The sequence below is a fragment of the Labrus mixtus genome, chromosome 1 (assembly GCF_963584025.1).
Source record: "Labrus mixtus chromosome 1, fLabMix1.1, whole genome shotgun sequence".
In the NCBI taxonomy this organism is placed as follows: Eukaryota; Metazoa; Chordata; class Actinopteri; order Labriformes; family Labridae; genus Labrus; species Labrus mixtus.
Window position 1 is genome coordinate 8,384,862 of NC_083612.1, and position 19,371 is coordinate 8,404,232.

The window sequence follows — 19,371 nt, forward strand, 5'->3', positions numbered from 1 at the left end:
TTTTATAACCTTTTGGATTTGGCTTTTGACAATCTGTTTCTCCTGCCTGAATGCAGAACCTCAAACCCACCAAAGTACAAATACTTTGAAATGAATCCTTTGGTATACGTGTAAATATAATATAATATTACAAACATATTTACGGTCTATGGTGTAAACCAGCAGTAAAATTTAACTACCTAAGAAAAGTACCAATAACTCACAGTGCAGCGTCACCGCCACAGGATGTCGCCTTTTCTCTTCCTGCTGTTCAATCCAACTAAAACAAAAACATTCGCTTTCCATTTCGACGTTTTATCTTCAGCGGCCACCGTAGTTAGAGTATCAACATGGCGTCCGACAGTGACAGCGACGAGGATTTTGTGACTTATGGGACTCCGTTGGAGCCCCTTGAAGAAGGTTAAGATCATTTTAAGCCCTCCTTTTTATCTGCCCCCTTTCCCTTTAACCACCCAGTTGTTTCTTGGGGTGAATAAAAACCAAAACGGTCGATTTAGGCTGCTTAGCTAACGAGCAGCTAGGTAGCTATCATCAACCCTCCAGCTTTTAAACCAGACTTCATTTAACATTTTGTGTTTTATATTTATTCTGCACAGCGACTGAGGAGAAGTCTTCGTATGTTTCTTTTTCAGAGCTGTAATGAAGCTTCACTTTGCACTTGATAATCCGGCTACAGAGAGATTCTCAAACCAGTTTATGATTTAATTCAAATTGTCTTTTTTTCTGCATCTAAATGTTTAAGTTAGATATTTATATTAGATGTTTGTGTCCACGCTGACATCCTGTACCTCAGGATCATGGGCGGTTCTAGGCAGGGGCCAACAGGGGTCAGTGCCCCTGTAACACTGAGCTTGGTCCCCCCCTGTGGCCCCCCCTCCAAAAGGAAGAGCCCCCCTAATAACACATACACAGTATTTGACTCACAGTCTATCATTAAATACTGTTACTGAAACAAATATAAATCATGGTATTTAATGATGGGCGCTATAATTTGGCATAATATATATTTATATATATATTTTAAAGCGATCATCTTTGTCTATTTTTCTCCTGGGTTTAATGTTCCCCTCTGACAGAACAACTGGCCCCAGTTTGACCCCCTCAGTGAAAGTGGTCTAGAACCGCCACTGCTCAGGATACTCTCCAATACGGCCTGATAAAATTAAAACATTATTATCTGATCCACCACAAACACCCTGAGACTACATAAAAAACAGTCTTTGCTGTAAACGAGAACGCAAATGATCAACATGGGTTTCCTAGTTTAACAGGTTATATAAGTGTATACTAAACCTGTAGGAGCTGAACAGGTTATATAAGTGTATACTAAACCTGTAGGAGCTGAACAGGTTATATAAGTGTATACTAATTAACCTGTAGGAGCTGAACAGGTTATTTAAGTGTATACTAAACCTGTAGGAGCTGAACAGGTTATTTAAGTGTATACTAAACCTGTAGGAGCTGAACAGGTTATTTAAGTGTATACTAATTAACCTGTAGGAGCTGAACAGGTTATGTAAGTGTATACTAAATCTGTAGGAGCTGAACATGTTATATAAGTGTATACTAAATCTGTAGGAGCTGAACATGTTATATAAGTGTATACTAAACATGTAGGAGCTGAACAGGTTATATAAGTGTATACTAAACCTGTAGGAGCTGAACAGGTTATATAAGTGTATACTAAACCTGTAGGAGCTGAACAGGTTATATAAGTGTATACTAAACCTGTAGGAGCTGAACAGGTTATATAAGTGTATACTAAACCTGTAGGAGCTGAACAGGTTATATAAGTGTATACTAAACATGTAGGAGCTGAACAGGTTATATAAGTGTATACTAAACCTGTAGGAGCTGAACAGGTTATATAAGTGTATACTAAACCTGTAGGAGCTGAACAGGTTATATAAGTGTATACTAAACCTGTAGGAGCTGAACAGGTTATATAAGTCTATACTAAACCTGTAGCTGAACAGGTTATATAAGTGTATACTAAACATGTAGGAGCTGAACAGGTTATATAAGTGTATACTAAACCTGTAGGAGCTGAACAGGTTATATAAGTGTATACTAAACCTGTAGGAGCTGAACAGGTTATATAAGTCTATACTAAACCTGTAGCTGAACAGGTTATATAAGTGTATACTAAACCTGTAGGAGCTGAACAGGTTATATAAGTGTATACTAAACCTGTAGGAGCTGAACAGGTTATATAAGTGTATACTAAACCTGTAGGAGCTGAACAGGTTATATAAGTGTATACTAAACCTGTAGGAGCTGAGCAGGTTATATAAGTGTATTCTAAACCTGTAGGAGTTGAACAGGTTATATAAGTGTATACTAAACCTGTAGGAGTTGAACAGGTTGTATAAGTGTATACTAAACCTGTAGGAGTTGAACAGGTTGTATAAGTGTATACTAAACCTGTAGGAGTTGAACAGGTTGTATAAGTGTATACTAAACCTGTAGGAGTTGAACAGGTTGTATAAGTGTATACTAAACCTGTAGGAGCTGAACAGGTTAATTTTTTTTGTCATGGAGTGTGATCCCTCACAGACTAAGGATTCATCACCATCTCCTCATGTTTACATTTATAAGAAGGTGGTAAGCTTACCAATACATATTCTTCAAATGCAGATCCTTTAACAAACTATTTTCTCATGTATGATTACTGTTTCTAATTTGTTCTGCAGTGAAAATGTGAAATAGTATGTGTAGGAGCCAATTTAGTGTGTGTGTTTATGTATTGTATTTCAATAGCTTTTGTTTATATGTTTATTTATTTACTCAATTTGGACACTAGGTAGGGATAATTGATCATTTGGGTTAATTGGTCAGGTGGTTGGTTGAGTGTTTATATGTCACAGGTGAACAGGAAACGAGGGCATAGGTGGTGGGAACATACGGTTCTTACTGTAACACAACATAAGGCAAGTAGGCTATTTAACATAACAAAAGAACGACAACAAACAGTATAATCTCGGAAATAACAACTCATCATATCATCATCACGGTTTGTCTCTGCTTCATATGTGACAATAAACTGGAACATCAGAAAGTACTTTAATTTTGGACATTTGTTTATTTTTTACGCGTCAAGAACTTTCCATACGCCTATGCAAGTGACTAAAGGCAAGATAAGAAATTTGGACATTAGATAGTCACTATAGTCACTACAGTATGTGTACTGAACATGTGGATCTTTATTTGTGTATTTCTTTCATTTGTGTTTGTTGTAGACGAGCCGCTGAAGAAACCCGTCCCACTGCACGAGCAGACGGTGAAGGATGAGAAGGGACGGTATCAGAGGTTCCACGGCGCGTTCACTGGAGGGTTCTCAGCCGGTTATTTTAACACAGTCGGCACTAAAGAAGGTCAGTACCGACAAATCATCACACGGTACCTGCTCACCTGCTCACCTATTCTGGCTGGATCAGTGGTGATCCAACGCTCTTATGTACTTTAAACAACTCCTGGAAAGGAGACACATTTTAGAGACTTGCCATTTAAAACTAACCTTTATTTTAGAGTCAGGTCAGAGGATAGAGTCGGAAACAGGGGAGAGAGAGAGTGGGGAATGACATGCAGGAACGGAGCCACAGGTCGGATTTGAACCCATGACTACAGCCTCTGTACATAACCATTAGGCTACCAGCGCCCCACTTTGTTTAGTGTTTTTATTGTAGATGTGTTTGTATCATCTAGCTTTGACTCAGAACCAGCCCAGCATTCAGCTCATACTGTTCTTCTTATATAAATTGTACAGACACCGACTTTCATCCTGTGATTGTTGTGTTGTTGTGTCCGTCTTCAGGCTGGGCCCCATCGACTTTTGTTTCCTCACGACAACAGAAAGCTGAGAAACAACATGTCCGACCAGAAGATTTCATGGATGATGAGGTAAAGTTGCCCCTATCAGAACAAAATTTCTTGAAACTTTTCATGTAGTGCATGTTTAAATTACTCTTTGCTTTATAAATTACATCGAAAACACTGAATGATGCTCTGTGTTTGTCAGAGTTCTACGTCTGTTTATCTGAGTTTTATGAAAGTTTTGAATATTTCGGCTGCTCCAGTTCTCTCGAAACTCAAATGAGTCTTGCCAATTCTTTAACATTTATTTTACCCCTGAGAGGCGGACTTTGTTTTCCAGCTAAAGTTTGAGTTTACATGATGTCATCAGAGCCTCTAAGGCCCCGTGTTGATTAGCTTCACTGATCTGCAGTAACGTTAATGTACTTTGTGAGTCTGTACTGTTCCTGAGTGTTGATGATTTTTTTTTTAAATGTGTGCATCAGGACTTCAGTGAGCACGGCATCGCTCCCCGAGAGATCACCACAAGTCAGGAGTTCTCATCCGGTCGCAAAGACGCCGTCAGAGAGAAGGCGCGAGCAGTCAACGCTCAGGCGGCGCTGATCCCCGGAGACACTCTGCTGGAGGAGCTAATCTCACCTGCCAGGTAACTGCAGACACCCCACACTGAATCGATCCAGAGTCCGAGCACCTCGCCGAGTCTCTTCTGAGGTGTCTTTGTTTTGCGTCTCAGGTTGTCCATCGGGGTGGAGCTGCTGAGGAAGATGGGCTGGAAGGAGGGTCAGGGTGTCGGGCCTCGTGTGAAGAGAAAAGCTCGCCGACAACAGACCAGTACGTCTTTGACTTCCCTTCACAGTTTGACTCCCTGCAGATTTATAAGGGGCTGTAAAATATATGTTGTGTTATCATCTTCCACTACCTCTGTGTTTATCTGTCATTTTAAATGAGTCTGAAAAGATTTTGCACCTTTAATTATAATTTAATCATGAGAATTTGTTGGTGTCTATAAAGGGCAATTTTAAAGCGAGGAGTTTTAGGCTTCCAGATTTCAGATTCTCGTTATTGTCCTACAAGGGGAAATGAGTGTTGCAGCAGGAGCAAACACAAGGCAGCAAATACAAAGGCGACATCACCAATCAAATCAGACTCGATGAAAGCTCAATTTAAAGTCAGACACATAGAGATGACACAATATAAAATCAGTTAGGAGCTTATACCAAAGTGGAAAAACTTCTCCCATGTAAAGTGCAATGTGGGGGTTGTGCAAATGTGCAATAATAGTGCAAATCTGTTATGAAGCAGACTTAATATAAAAACCTCTTTAATAAACCATAAGCAACAAGTTTGCATTTATATAGTCTTTTTTATGTCTGAATCCTTTGCTGTAAGGAATAATTACTATTAACACAAGTACAGAACATGTGTGTGCAAGATCAGCAAATTGATAAGAGCTCCCGTTTAATCCACAGGAGTCATCCAAGTTTAAAACCAAACTGAAAAGGGTTTGGAGCTAAAACTGTATTTTGAATTTCTGTAAAAACAAATGTCTTCAATTTGTTTCCCCTCTCTCTGTCAATTAATTGAAACACATTTTAAAATACATTGACAGAGATGCTTTCTTCTTGTATCACGAGTCCTGTAACTTTGCAACATTCGTTTTCTCTCTCCTCCTGACAGAAGGAAGTTCCAGAGTTCACGGCGTTGTGCTGCCCCCTGCAGGATCGGAGGACTCAGAGGTCAGTGGACCATCTTGTCACCAGTCGTTGGCTAAAATGATTTCAGGGCTTTTGGTGTAGCGAGATGAAAACTTGACCATCAACATATGGTTTCTGGTTCCAAGACTTCCTCCTCCATGTGCTGGTCATCATTTTGTCTGACTCAGATCTTTAGAGGGAAGTTGAGAGATGAGGAGAGACATTTTTTTTAAATAGTCAAAAACAATCATTCATGCAAACTTTGAAGACGTATGAAGCTTCTTCTTAAGATAAAGTCATGTTACTCTCTTTCTCTGCCCACCAGCAGGAGGAGGATGATGATGATGAAGAGTTTGCTCCAGAGAACGTCACCTTTGCACCAAAGGACGTGACTCCGGTGGACTTCAACCCTAAGGTGGGGGTTCAGGGTCTGGGGTACCGCGGTCTGGACCCGGGCCTGGCTCTGCTGGGCGGAGGAGCTGCCGAACACATCGACCTGTTCAGACCGCAGTCTGACACGAGGAGTCGGCTGTTTGGAGGAGCACAGCGGGGCTCGCGGAGAGGAGGTGTGGCCGGGCAGGTGGGCTTGAATCTGTTTTAAATCCAAGTTTTGATGAAAGAAGAAGAAAAGTTTCTGTTGTAATTTTCTGTTGCTGCTGGATTTCTTTAACCTGCAGGCGTTTGGAGTAGGGGCTCTGGAGGATGACGATGATGAAGAGGTTTACCACAGAGACTCCATGTCTCGATACGACACGGTGCTGGGAGGAGAGGAGCCTGGAGACGGCCTGTACGGCTGGACGGCTCCACAGCAGTACAAGAAGAAAGCAGGTAACAGAGCCTGGGGAAAGAGTTCTGGAAAGTCGATTTCAGAACAACAGCAGAACAAAAAACGTTCTGATTATTCAAACGACACAGTGGACCGTCGCTCCCAGCGCCTCTCCCTAAACAAACTAATAAAGAAAACTAATCTTGTAAACAAAGTAATGAAAACTGGACAGCGATCTTTAAGGTTAAGAACACTTGCTCAAATACCACAAAAAGTTTTAATTGATCACAACATTTCGATCAGAGGTATAAGAGGAAACACAGAAAAGAACAATGTGGAGCTGCAGAGGATGAAAAATGAGCTTACAGGAGACATTCTTCTTGAGGCAGTCTTGGCTTTATTTTTAGACAAAATATGTTTTTAATTTTTAAGGCATTTATCCTTAAAGTCTTCATGAAATGAGAAATTCATTGTCTTGGTTTTAATCCAGCGTGTTTAATGTTCATGTATCTGTCTTATATATATCAATAAAGCATGATCTGAGTATTTTTACATCAGAATAACTTTTATTTTCTCCTCATGTGAAACATCTCAAATGTCTCATTACTCATCCTGCACTCTGAAGCGTTTACTCATTTTCAACCAATTGTAAAGCTTTGTCTAAGCAAATGATCCAATAATATTCACCTCAACGTTATGTCCCGCCCTCTATCTTGTGATTGGTTTCGTTTCAGTCACACAAATGTCACAACACAGAAGCTTCATGCTGGACTTTAAATACAACTCAATGTTGTTGCTCTTTCAGGGGAAACTTCTTTTCATTCACCTTTTTAAAAATGTTCTGAAGAAGAGAATACTCACTTTGATTGTTTCTGTTCACAGAGAAAAGTAAAGATGCATCGTATCTCGGCAAAATCCTGGAGGGTTTCACTCTGGCCCAGAAATCAGTCAGGGACAAAACTGTGAGCGACTTCAAATATCTACTCATCCTCCTCTGACAAATTCACTGAACTGTGTTACTGACGTTATTCTCTCCGTCTGTAGATCTTCCCTCCCCCTGATCTGCCCCGAGACTATCGCCCTGTCCATCGTTTTCGACCGGCAGTCGACGTTAAGAGTCTGTCGGGGGTCAGTCCCGCTCTGGCCGAGGCTCTGAAGACCTCCAGGGGCCACATGGTCAAAGAGGAGCCTGAACAAGGAGGGCGTCACCAGCTGGACTCTGGCCAGAGGAGGGCGCTGCTGGGAGAAGACACACTGCAAGGTAGTGTCACAGTCAGCAAGTAAATGGATGATAAAAATATGGACAGACTTCAGTTTAAGAGTTGTAGAAGTTGATGTCGATAAGACCAAGACTAGAAAAACAACAATTTTCTCTACTTTGTTGGAAGAAGAAAAATATTTAGTTGTGCAGTAACTCTAACTTGATATGAAGTCTAGTGAGGCAGAAATACTGGGAGTCTATATCCTAAATAAATCTATACTGATGTTTGTATTTGTTTCAAAGAAGCCAAAATCAGATCAACTTTGTCCTCTTTATCCTAAATCTGGATCAGGTCCCAGTTCAGTCATGGAGCTGCTGAGGCCTGAAGACAGAGAGCGACTGAAAAACCTCCGCAACTCCTCCAACGTTCCCACCACCAAAGCAGCCCCGACCCCACTCTCCCAGGACGCCTTGAAGTCGGCAGTGACATTGGCGGGGTCACTGGCAGCGAGGGCAGCTGGCTCCGCCGACCGCGGTCGCGACCACGGTCACGACCACGGGCGGCAGCAGGAGGCTCTGGCAGCGTGGAGGGGAATCCCGACCACTTCACAGACCTTCAGACCGTTTGAGAAGAACCCCAGTAAACAGGCGCGCTATGAGATGTACCTGAACCGCCTGAAACAGGGAGACAAAGGTCAGAAACTGGGTCTCACATCCCACATTCTGCAGTCTGCAGTCTGCAGTCTGTTCTTCAGACAATTTCCTTCAGAGTTTAGACTTTCAAAAACAGGGGAAATAACTTTTACACTCTGTTATTGAGACATGCTACACACACATGCACAAACAGGATCCTGTGGACATGCACTCATGGAGATATGTCAGAGAGAGGGGCTGCTCATGAAAGAGCGCCCAAGCAGTTGGGGGTTCGGCGCCCTGCTCAAGGGTACCTTGGCAGTGCTCAGGAAGGGAACCGGTACCTCTCCAGCTACTAGATCAATTTAAAATTTTTGAACTAGTGACCCTCCGGTTTCCAACCCAAGTCCCTACAGACTCCTGCAGGCTGCTGCTGCATCAATATTTGGACCCTGTATTGATGTTGATATTGTTGATATTGATATTTAGATGTTGAAATCTTACTAGTTGAACATATACCTCACCAGGTTGCTCACAAAGGATTGTTTTTAAGCATAAACCTGTTAAAATGTATTTTATATAAAAACTATTAAAGCTACATCCACTGTTCCTTTGGCAGCTGAAAGATGAGACATCCATTTTTGCTTTATGAAGTCGTACGCTCCTCTATGATGTCATTGGATTACATTTGATGTAAAACAAAAACAAAACAAAAAACTGTATTTTTCTTTTAAGATGTTGAAAAGTTAGAAACACATTCTTAAACTCTGTCATTGACACACTTCATGTGAGACGCCACTGGATCCAGATTTAAACCCCTCCTCTGTCTGTGTTCTTAAGACGCCCTGGAGCAGAGTCTGGACTCGGGGGTGACAGAGTGGGAGCGAAGCCGGGAGAGGGATGAGTTTGTGCGGGCCTCCATCCTGTACAGACCCAGCTCGTCTTCGCTCTCCTCCCGCTTCACCCGGGCCAAAAAAGAGGAGGACGACAACAGCGTGGAGGTCAGCCGGGACGAGGAGGTAAGACAGGGATACTTTGAGTTTTTACACAAGGAGATATTTAAAGGGATGGTTCACCATTCGACTTCTCTTTTGTAAAGAAGTTGGTAGAATGGTCTAAATCATAAAAAAGCAGAGGTTGAGATATCCCTTCCCATAATGCACCTGAATAAAGTATTTAATTAGAGCCTATCTGCAGTTCAAACAGGTGCATGTAAAAATAAACAACACAGCACAAAAGAGGAAGCACAGAGGAAAATTAAACAGCGTTTCACAAGAACTTCAGAATGAACATGATTTCTGACATACTTCATTAGATTTCTTCAGGAGTTTCTCAGCTTGAAAGGTCAAGTTATGTTCAGAGTCTGAGTTTCTTATTTTGTGTGTGTGTGTGTGTGTGTGTGTGTGTGTGTGTGTGTGTGTGTGTGTGTGTGTGTGTGTGTGTGTGTGTGTGTGTGTGTGTGTGTGTGTGTGTGTGTGTGTGTGTGTGTGTGTGTGTGTGTGTCAGGGCGACGTGGACGACAAACAGGCTGCAGTAAACATGAAGATGTTTGGAAAACTGACCAGAGAGACGTTCGAGTGGTATCCTGACAAACTGCTCTGCAAGAGGTTCAACGTCCCCGACCCGTATCCTGGGTAAATCTCACAGACATCAGATATCAGACTCCTTTCAGTGAATGCTGTGATCAAACAGAAACTCTGATCCCGACTGGGAGACTTTTTTATGTTCATCTGAATGTATGAGACTTGTTAGAAGTCTGAAAGGAGTAACCGACTGTTGTTGGTCCCACAGGTGCGGTATTGTCGGTCTGCCAAAGGTGAAGAGAGACAAGTTTTCAGTCTTCAACTTTCTCACTGTGACCGAGAGCAGAGAGCCTCCGGGTAACTTTTTTCTAACTTCAAGGTTCACCAAATAATCTGTTTTGTAAATGTCCCTTTCTGACGTGATTTATGTTTTTAGACATTGGAGTTATGCTGCCTTCAGAAAGTTAATGACTCTGATGTCAATTGAAGAGACTCTGAGCTAACACATTAGTCAGGCAGCGCGTACACTTCAAAGATCCTCAAAATGACATTTCAGTACTCATAATTACCTGACTGACAAATGTCTGTCATATTTTAGCCTTTCATTGAAATGTGGCATAATTATTTCAGTCTGGTTGACATTCTGTCTGTACTCACATCGTCCTCTTCCTCCTCTCCTCCTCTTCCTCTTCCTCTTCCTCCTCCTCCCCTCTCCTCCTCTCCTCTCCTCTCCTCTTCCTCCTCCTCCCCTCTCCTCCTCCTCTCCTCTCCTCCCCCTCTCCTCTCCTCCTCTTCCTCTTCCTCCTCCTCTCTTCCTCTCCTCCTCCTCTCCTCTCCTCTCCTCTCCTCCCCCTCTCCTCTTCCTCTTCTCCTCTCCCCTCCTCTCCTCTCCTCTCCTCCCCCTCTCCTCCCCTCCTCTTCCTCTTCCTCCTCCTCTCCTCTCTTCCTCTCCTCTCCTCCTCCTCTCCTCTCCTCTCCTCCCCCTCTCCTCTTCCTCTTCTCCTCTCCTCTCCCCTCCTCTCCTCCTCTTCCTCTTCCTCCTCTCCTCTCCTCCTCTTCCTCTTCCTCCTCCTCCTCCTCCTCCTCCTCATCTCCTCTTCCTCCTCTCCTCTCCTCTCCTCTTCTCTCATCCTCCTTCTCCTCAGCTCCTCCAAAGCCTCCAGAGTCTGGGAAGAGATCTCGATGGGACGTCTCGGGCCAAAAAGCAGAAGAGAAGAAGGAGGAGGAGGACCCACTGAGTGAGCTCCTCAGTGCTGCACGAAACCAAACTGAGACCAAACCTGAAAACACCTCACCCGCCTCCACCAGCACCAACCATCAAACTCCAGACAGCAGAACAAAGGAGGTGAGTCCTGAACCTTGTGACCAAACTCACTGTGAAGCTGAAGGACATGTTGGAAATCTGAGCTTGTGTTCTCTTCCTGCAGACAAAGTCGGCCGATCAGGAGAAGGGGAACAAAGATGATCAAGAAGAAGAGGAGGTGGAAGACGAGGAGAGCAGGCCTCCCATGGATCTGTTCAAGGCTATCTTTGCCGGCTCCTCTGATGAGAAATCATCGTCTTCATCAGAGGGAGAGAGTGAGGAGGAGAAGGAGGAGGTAGGAGACACAAAGAAGGAAGAGGTCCAGGGGGAGCCACAGCTGATTAACCTCTTCAAAGTCCCCTCTTCCTCCTCCGTCACCTCCTCCACAACCACACCCAACACTACGTCTAGCCGGCACACAGGTAGGAACAGACAAACGATACAGAAACACATCTCAGTTAAGCTAAATTAAATCAGAGGTCTAAAAGATATGTTCAGGAGTTTTCAACCACAACCGAACCAACAGATGCAGGAGGAATCGTTCTGAATGTTTCAGGAACTCTCATATAATATGTTTGCATGTTATTGTCTCCTTAAGGTCTTAAAGGTCTTGATGTTTGGAAAGTGTTTAGTTGTAAAGGTTTTTTTTAGGTTGGGGTTTTGCTTGAATATGAACATAATCTGCTGTTTCATCTACACGCTCACTTATGTAAACCTCAAAAATTTAAAAATCCAGTGGTTCTATTTGATTTTCAAGTGGCAGATTTGGTCAAAGCTTCAGCATCATTCCTGCAACAAACTACCAGGCTGATGTTTTAAGGAAAACTGTCTGTTTTTTGGAAAGATATTAAATCATTCCCAAATGTTTAAGAACTGATCCAGTAGATTTCCTCTGCAGGCAGCTCTATAACAGGTTGTAATGGTTGCAGGATAATCCTCTGGAGCAGGTATTCTAACACTACAACATAACATTTTTTGTGGCTGCAGCATGGGTGAAGAGCCCAAGACAAATGTCTCACTTTTTGAGACAATAAAGTTAATCTTGAACCTTGAATCTGGAATTACAGAAAGGATCGCGAAAGAGAACACTTTTTATGTTACCTGTAAATTGGCCTGTTTGCATAAAAAAAACAGCCAAAACAAACTGTTTCTTCAAAGCCACTGGAATCCATTGAATCTCAGAATTTACCCTGAAAACCACAGGAGTTTCTGGTGTATTGCCTTTTAGTTTGTTGTTGTCTTTATGGGTCTGCTCCTTGACACGCTTGGAAAGCAAAAGCATTCAGACTGACTGGCTGTTGTCCTTTTTATTTCTGCTGCGTGATAGGCTGTTAGATTAATCCACATCAAATTCCATTTCCATTCTAACTTTTCTTGTTGTTTGTGTTTCTTTAAAGCAGTGGTTTCAACTCAGAACTCGACACAAGTAGAAGAGGAGTTTGGTCCGAAGCTGCCGCCTCCTTCAGCTGCTCTTTGTGAGTCCAGCGACATCTAAACATCCAAAGATATATATATATATATATATATTTATAATGAGAGTATAATGCAAAACTAACTATGTTGACTCAGCTGTGCCTGTTGTTCCCTTGTTCAGCCAGAGGAGGCGCCACCTCTATCCGCTCCCCAGCTGAGGAGGAGAAACCCAGCAAGAGGAGCAAAGACAAGAAACACAAGAACAAGAAGCAACACAAACACAAAAAGGAGAAAAAGGTAGAAAAACCAAACAAAAATAGAGTGACTCTTCCTCCTGACTGCTTGTTTTTTTTCTCTGCTGAATTTACCATCATTTATTTGCAGAAGAAACACAAGAAGCACAAACACAAAGGGAAGCAGCAAAAGAAGAGCAAGAAGGAGACGTCGGACAGCAGCTCAGAGGAGGACAGTGACGGTGGAGAACCAGAGCAGGTTTCCACAGAAGAGCTGCTCAAAAGGTAATAGAGTTTTCAAACATCGACGTTATATTAAAACTCATGAGAGAGGTGAAGTGTTTTTACCACTCATGCTGCTGCAGTTTGTGGGTTCCTTGAATAAACAGTAATTAATTGAATGCAGAGAAATAGTTCATAATGACTGTTGTCAGCTAACAAAGGATTAGTTTAGAGAAAGTTATCCGATTATAAATTCCCTGCCTCCAAAAACACAGCTCAACTGTTGTGTGTTTAAAATGAATACACCTCAGAGTGTCTACATGTCTTAATATCTCTTTGTGTGTGTCCTCTCGTTCCAGACTGAAAAGCATGAAGTCACATGAGACCTGGTGAACGAGCTGGAAGAGTGTCCTCCACGAGGACGACCAACATAAAGAAGAAACGCCTCAGAGTTCACCTCCGTCTTCCCTGCATTCAGCTCATTTGACACAACAGATTTTCTGTTGTTTTTTGTTTTAAATAATAAAATGATTTACTGTTAATTTTTTGTTTGTTTCTGTTGACTATTTTACTGATCTGTCGAGTTATATGTTATTTTTTACAGTCTATGTATTTGACTCGTTGGAGCATGTAGGAGGAACCATATTTCGTTTGTATCAGAGAACCATCCGATGACGCGTTTAGATTGTCTGTTGTCCCACATGACCCGAAGGCACCATAACGGGGTGTGTGTTGCTATGGTAACTGTCGCGACGGAGACCTGAAAAGTTTCTTCATCGGCTAACAAACTTTTTACTATTAATTTCTGAAATGACGACCAAGAAACTCGACCCTTTGTCAGTGGAGAAACCTACACATGGAGGAGAAGAGGCGGAGAAGCCTGAGGAGGAGAAAAGAGCCGCAGGTGGAGGAGAGTGGAGCCAGGAGTCCCAGGTAAATAAAGTCAGGAGTACGGTTAGCTCATAGGTTAGCTCGGTGGCTAAAGTTCACGGTCTGTCTTTAATATTCAAGTTCCTCTTAGAAAAAATACTGACACCAAAACTCTAAAAGTAGCTAATCCATTACAAGTATGCGTCCAAACATTTTAATTTAATTAAGACATCATGTAGCATCAGAAAAAATTGTCAAATTGTCAATTAACTACGAATAACAAACACACAACAGTCTGTTACATAAGTAATGTTGTCAAATTAATGCAGTGAAGGAAGAAGTACAACATTTCACACTGAAGTTTAATGCTTCAAATATGAAATTAAATACAGTTGCTACCATATAGAGCAGGGATGGGCAACAGCAAGGGCCACATTCATTTAATTCTCACTGCCAGAGGGCCAAATTGTAGAATACAAAAACGATTACAGTCAATTGTTTCTCCAATTAACTCAACATATACCAGTGATCAAATATTATTATGGACATACTTCTGGTTTTCATGATTTCATGACAGATTTAGTCATGTTTTTCTTCATGTTCCCAATTAATTGATATGTAAAAATTGACCTGAGGGCCACTTTGAGGGTTGATGGGGGCCGCATGTGGCCCCCGGGCTGCCAGTTGCCCACCCCTGATATAGACTGTTAATATTAGTGCTACATAAGCAAAAGTACTTTGAGAATTCCCTCACTACGGTGGCCCTGACATTTAATGATTGCAAAAACATTTTACTAAATGCAAAAATATTTATATATATATATTATGAAACATCAAAAACATCTAACTTACTGCAGAAAAGAAAACTACAGCAAATGATATTTCACCTGCAAATAACATTTCACCTGCAAAAATAAGTGTCAACTGCAATAAGATATTTAGCCCCTTCCTTTACTGGTACTTTTCAAGCTTTATGTATTTGTAATATTATTTTGACTATTCAAATAATTAAAAATCTGATCGGTGTTCACAATGCTAACACAAAGTGTTGCATTTTTATTCTGTAATATTCCCCCTCCTCTCCTTGTTGTTGTTTTCATGTGTGTGCAGGTTCCAGTAAAGATGTTACGAGGTCACAGCGACACTGTCACCGCAGCTCGACTCTGCTTCGACAACAGCCGCGTCCTGAGCTGCTCCTCAGACCGCAGTGCCATCCTCTGGGTAAACTACTCTTACTATGGATTCATACTTTGTCTCTGCAGTCCTCTAGTCTGAAAACGCTGTCTCAATCCTCTCTGGCTGTGTTAAGTAGGTGATTAAATAACAGCTCTTTAACACCTCAGTAGTTATCTGTTCTCCATGTGGATGAGTTCAGCAGATGTTGGTTGCAAAGTGATTATAAAATATTTTAATGACAGTAAGCTGTAGCATGTCCTGTTGACATCTTTGACCTGTGCAGGATGTTGAGAGCTGCAGACCTCTGAAGGTTTTCGATGGACTTCATGGTAGGACAATCTCTGAGTGCACTCTCATCCCAAACAGCAACAGGTGGGTCCTGTAAGACAAAAACAATAACCAAATCAATACAAAAAGTTCAATCTTGACACTCTACTGTACATAACATTTCTAAAGTAAACTCATTTTACTATCATTGATAGACATAACTAAATCCAACATGAGAAATTAAATCTTCAAGAGAACATATTATCCCCCTTGTCCATCTTTTCAAACAGTCTCCTGTGGTCTAAATGAAACATCTGTGCTGTGCTTTGGTCAAAATATAACATGAATCAAGCACCAGAGGAGGTTTGTGACCCTGTAAAAACCAGCTCTCTCAGAACACTCCATTTTGGTGTGTGTGTCTCTTTAAATGCAATGAGCCCCCCCTGAGTTTTCCCGGTAGACATCACTCCTCTGTAGCAAGAATAAAAATAACGGACCTGCGCAAAGTTTTGCTCTAGGCTGGGGGTGGAGTCCATGAGTGGAGATACCAGGGGAGGGGAGGGGAGGGGATTGTTTTCTGCCAATGATTGAATTGGCAGTTTGGAGGAGAAAGAATAATGATGTTGAAGATAATCAATTGTTGTGTTTGGTCAGACAGTAAAGTGACCGTACTGTGTGTGTGTCTGTCAGGATGGTTACAGTCTCCTGGGATAAAAAGATGGTGGTCACAGATCTGGAGACTGGGCAGACTCTGGTAACTCTTCTTCTTCCTCTTCTTCTTCTTTTGTATCGCACGCATCTTCCTTAAAGCTCCTGAGAGGATATTTTTGTGTTGACTTTGGCGCCCTCCTGTGGACAAACCGGTCCTTGTGTAAGCAGTTTTTTAACCATATCTCATCCTGCTCTTTTTTTAAGACTCAAGTAAAACACTCAAAAAGAACCTTTCAGAAGTGTCTTTTTTATCACTTCCCCTGACACATTTACCCCACCGCAGAAGTTTAAGATATTTAAAGTCCTCTTAAGTCCTCAGACATTTAAATTAACTCCTCACAGGAGCTTTAAGTAAAAGTATTTGTACCTTTGGGTAAATGTACTCTTCTACATGTGAACAATTTGATTTGCAGTGGAAGTGCAAACTAGGCGGTCTGCTGACCTCCTGCAGCTCTTCGTCTGACGGCCGGCTGCTCGTCTGTACAGCAGAGCCAAAGAGCAGCGTTTACATCATCGACTCAGAGGACGGAAAGACACTGCACCACATCAGCGGTGCGACACCACACAGCCTGGTAACACATTGTCTGGATTCTTAACACTGTTTTTAAGCTGCGTTTGTTTTGCTCTCGCAGATCATCACCGCTCTACCATCACACGGTGTCGGTTTGACCCTCAGAGCCAACGGGTGGCCACAGTGTCTGCAGACCGGGGCATCAAACTGTGGGACATGAAGACCCGGGGAACCACCGTTTCAATCAACAGGTGACCAACACTCCAGACTCAAAGAACCTCCACCAAACTCTTTTATCTTCTGTTATTACCGCCTGCTTCTGTTGGTCACAGTCAACATTAAAATTGAGTCAATCACTGCGATCTGGGTAACTTTAGCACACCAGAGGACCCCTGGAACCCACTGAACCCCAATGACACTGATAATTCTGTACAGACACCTGGTAAATCTTGATTTAAGAAATTAGCATATTCACTTTATCTCTGAGAGTTCAAACCAGCCCCACTCTCTTTTCTATTTGCTGAATGAGAAGCTCCAGCGAGCACCTTCTTAGCTTAGCTTAGTTTAGCTTAGCATTAAGGCTAGGGAAAGGGGAAAACAGAAAGCCCACCTCTGTCCAAAGTTTAAAATGCACCTTGAGCTGATTGTTCAATATGTTCATACTGTAGTTTGTTCTGTTACCAAACTGTTAAACTGTCTATTTGTTTATTTGGGGTGTTAGATGTGGCATCTTGTCGGTCAGGTAAAAAATCTTTCTTGAGGAAAATGTACCTGTTCAAGAAACTGTAACAAACTAAAGGTTATTACTATATTTCTCTAAATGTTGGAACTACTTAAAGCAGAAACAAACTCAGTGAAGTGCACAATGTAAACACAAGATGATAAAGGTTATTTTTACTCAGCAGGTCATACGGTCTTCATCATTGTTTTTATTGATGTAATTATCAATCAATCTTTATTTATAAAAACAAATATTATCTCGATACACTTTACAAACAGCAGGTCTAGACCGTTACTGACAGACGTGTGGGTATTTGGTGATCATGCTTGATGATCATAAGAATGAAGATAAGGAAGATGATGATGATTGAGTATCTGAGAAAAAGATTTAAAAAAAGCTAAATCATCATTTGATTGTTTTTCTCATTCTGTTTTCATGTGTTGATATTTTGTCTTTGTTTTCCCGTCTCTCTCAGTAACCACAACAACGTTGTTTCTGACTGCTGCTTCACCAACAACGGACACTTTCTGTGCACTGCATCATGGGATAAAAGCTTGAAGCTGTGGGACCTCCAAGCGGGAGGATTTCGCTCTCACGGCGGGACTCTGCTGCAGAGCGGCCACGAAGGCAGCGTGAGCTCCTGCAGCTTCTCTGTTGACGGTGAGCAGGGCAGCTGCTGTGACGTTTGGGTTGACTGTGTGAGCGGCTTTATTATTAACTCTTACATTTATAAACTGATCATCTCTGAACATGATGTACACGTTTATCCACAGCACGCCTGCTTGTGTCTGGCTCCTACGACCGGACTGTTGCACTCTGGGATATGTCCACCCTCTGCCAGACTCTCATTCTGAAGGTGTTTAAACACTATGAGCTGTACTCACTGTGTTTTTAATCTTTCTTAAATTGAAGGCTTCTTGTTTATTTTTGTATTGTGTTTGTTGCCTTCATCACAGGGCCATAGTGATTGGGTAACAGACGTGTCGGTCTCGGCTGACAGGAAGTTGGTGGCCTCTGCCTCCAAGGTACCTCATTTTTATAATCAAATATATATCATGTTAAAGTCAGCTACTCTGCTGTGATGATTCAACTGTTTTCATTTTAAGTTTAAAAACATTTTCAGTTGTTTCTGTGTTGGTTCTTCTCATGCTAACCTGTTCAACTTTCTGTAGGGTTTTCACATCCTCTTGTGGGGCTGACATTTAGCTATGGGATCTATTTAGGACCAGGAAATATCCCTTGTCCTGACATCTGTGCTCCTGAAAAGTGTCTCTGTAACATGTCAATCTGACAAGTTAGAGCATATTTGGGATGAACTTCCTCTCGGCTTTAGTCTCCGACATTGTTCGGTTTGTTCTCAGTTATGCTTATTTTGATAAACAGTGTTTCTGGCTCTGAAAGAGGGAGGAGGCCCAGAGAAACTTGGGGTTTGTTGAAGAAAACATGCTCCTGACCAGGTAAGGTTCACAGACTCAGTTACAATAGTAACTGACTTGGAGCTAAAGTTACCTCTCTCTCTGGAACAGGCTTGAGTTACCCTTCTTTCTCGGGTTTGAGTGACCTCTCTTTCTGAAACAGAAAACCCCACAGTTTCCTGGCTTATTCAAACCAGGTCTTCTCTGGATTTGTTGGACAGTTTTTCAATCAAGTCAATCTTTAAAGACTAATATATGTTTTCAGATCAAGTCTCTGCCTGGTTATGACATCACTTAGGTGTCATCACAGAGGCTTACATCTTTAAACATCTTTACCTGGAGTTAGCTTGTTTTGAAAGTTTCCTCTGTAGGCTCTACAGTCCTACGTGCCTCTACATGCAGCTTCTCAAAAACTCTGTTCCTCTGTCTGCCTTTTTTGTTCTCTGCAGGACAAAACTGTCAGATTGTGGAACTTAGAGAACATGGAGGAAATCCCAGAAGTCCTGGAGAAGATTGCAGCTGAGGGAACAGGAGTTCAAATCCTCAAAGTGAGAAAATATCTCAACATCATGTGTTTCTTTTGGTTCCACTTTTGTTTAATTGTATCAGATACTAAAACTCTAAGATTCATAAGACGCTCAGACTTTTACTTTAAGTACTTTTTTACAGTGTGCGCAGTGTGGAAAGCCGTTTCCTGTGTCCAGACTACAGACCTCAGATCTGTTGACACAGTGCGTCTTCTGCCGACTGAAATCCCCCTCCAGATATCGACCACAGCCTCCACCTCTCCTGTGACTCCTGCCAGGGAAGACGGTCGTCAGCCACAGAGCAGCAGCTGGTAGGGATGCAACATCTTGCCAAAGACGGTTGTAACAATTACGTCCATATAATACTGAAAA

At 42.1% G+C, this 19,371-nt stretch overlaps 2 protein-coding genes across 4 annotated transcripts; both read left to right on the forward strand.

Annotated features, from left to right (window-relative positions):
* Window positions 1–302: 302 nt before the first annotated feature.
* gpatch1 (G patch domain containing 1) lies at window positions 303–13,347 on the forward strand. Of its 3 annotated transcripts, none has more exons than XM_061051626.1 (20): window positions 303–399; window positions 3,240–3,374; window positions 3,815–3,900; window positions 4,299–4,459; window positions 4,547–4,644; window positions 5,491–5,549; window positions 5,833–6,087; window positions 6,185–6,335; window positions 7,156–7,235; window positions 7,318–7,534; window positions 7,827–8,168; window positions 8,948–9,126; window positions 9,614–9,741; window positions 9,899–9,987; window positions 10,776–10,975; window positions 11,058–11,355; window positions 12,331–12,408; window positions 12,528–12,643; window positions 12,731–12,864; window positions 13,161–13,347. In XM_061051626.1, the coding sequence occupies exons 1-20, from the start codon at window positions 330–332 to the stop codon at window positions 13,192–13,194; spliced, it is 2,910 nt and encodes a 969-aa protein (XP_060907609.1). In that variant the 5' UTR covers window positions 303–329; the 3' UTR covers window positions 13,195–13,347. The 3 variants fall into 3 exon arrangements, with proteins under 3 accessions (XP_060907609.1, XP_060907779.1, XP_060907691.1); XM_061051796.1 differs by having other exon boundaries at window positions 12,334–12,408; XM_061051708.1 differs by having other exon boundaries at window positions 5,836–6,087.
* Window positions 13,348–13,353: 6 nt separating this feature from the next.
* On the forward strand, window positions 13,354–19,328 carry LOC132984868 (WD repeat-containing protein 88-like). The gene is made up of 11 exons (XM_061051919.1): window positions 13,354–13,734; window positions 14,782–14,892; window positions 15,131–15,219; window positions 15,805–15,868; window positions 16,239–16,377; window positions 16,458–16,587; window positions 17,533–17,717; window positions 17,831–17,913; window positions 18,014–18,082; window positions 18,922–19,020; window positions 19,142–19,328. Exons 1-11 carry the CDS (start codon window positions 13,612–13,614, stop codon window positions 19,265–19,267), a joined length of 1,218 nt encoding a protein of 405 aa, XP_060907902.1. The 5' UTR covers window positions 13,354–13,611; the 3' UTR covers window positions 19,268–19,328.
* Window positions 19,329–19,371: the final 43 nt, after the last annotated feature.

Bases quoted from the DNA above. Each gene is read 5' to 3' on its own strand.
- LOC132984868 (XM_061051919.1), top strand. From the start codon at position 13,612: ATGACGACCAAGAAACTCGACCCTTTGTCAGTGGAGAAACCTACACAT. The intron at 15,220-15,804 runs GTGGGTCCTGTA...TGTGTCTGTCAG, and splicing joins CTCATCCCAAACAGCAACAG to GATGGTTACAGTCTCCTGGG. The intron at 15,869-16,238 runs GTAACTCTTCTT...TTTGATTTGCAG, and splicing joins TGGAGACTGGGCAGACTCTG to TGGAAGTGCAAACTAGGCGG.
- gpatch1 (XM_061051626.1), top strand. From the start codon at position 330: ATGGCGTCCGACAGTGACAGCGACGAGGATTTTGTGACTTATGGGACT. The intron at 6,336-7,155 runs GTAACAGAGCCT...TTCTGTTCACAG, and splicing joins GCAGTACAAGAAGAAAGCAG to AGAAAAGTAAAGATGCATCG. The intron at 12,409-12,527 runs GTGAGTCCAGCG...TCCCTTGTTCAG, and splicing joins GCCTCCTTCAGCTGCTCTTT to CCAGAGGAGGCGCCACCTCT.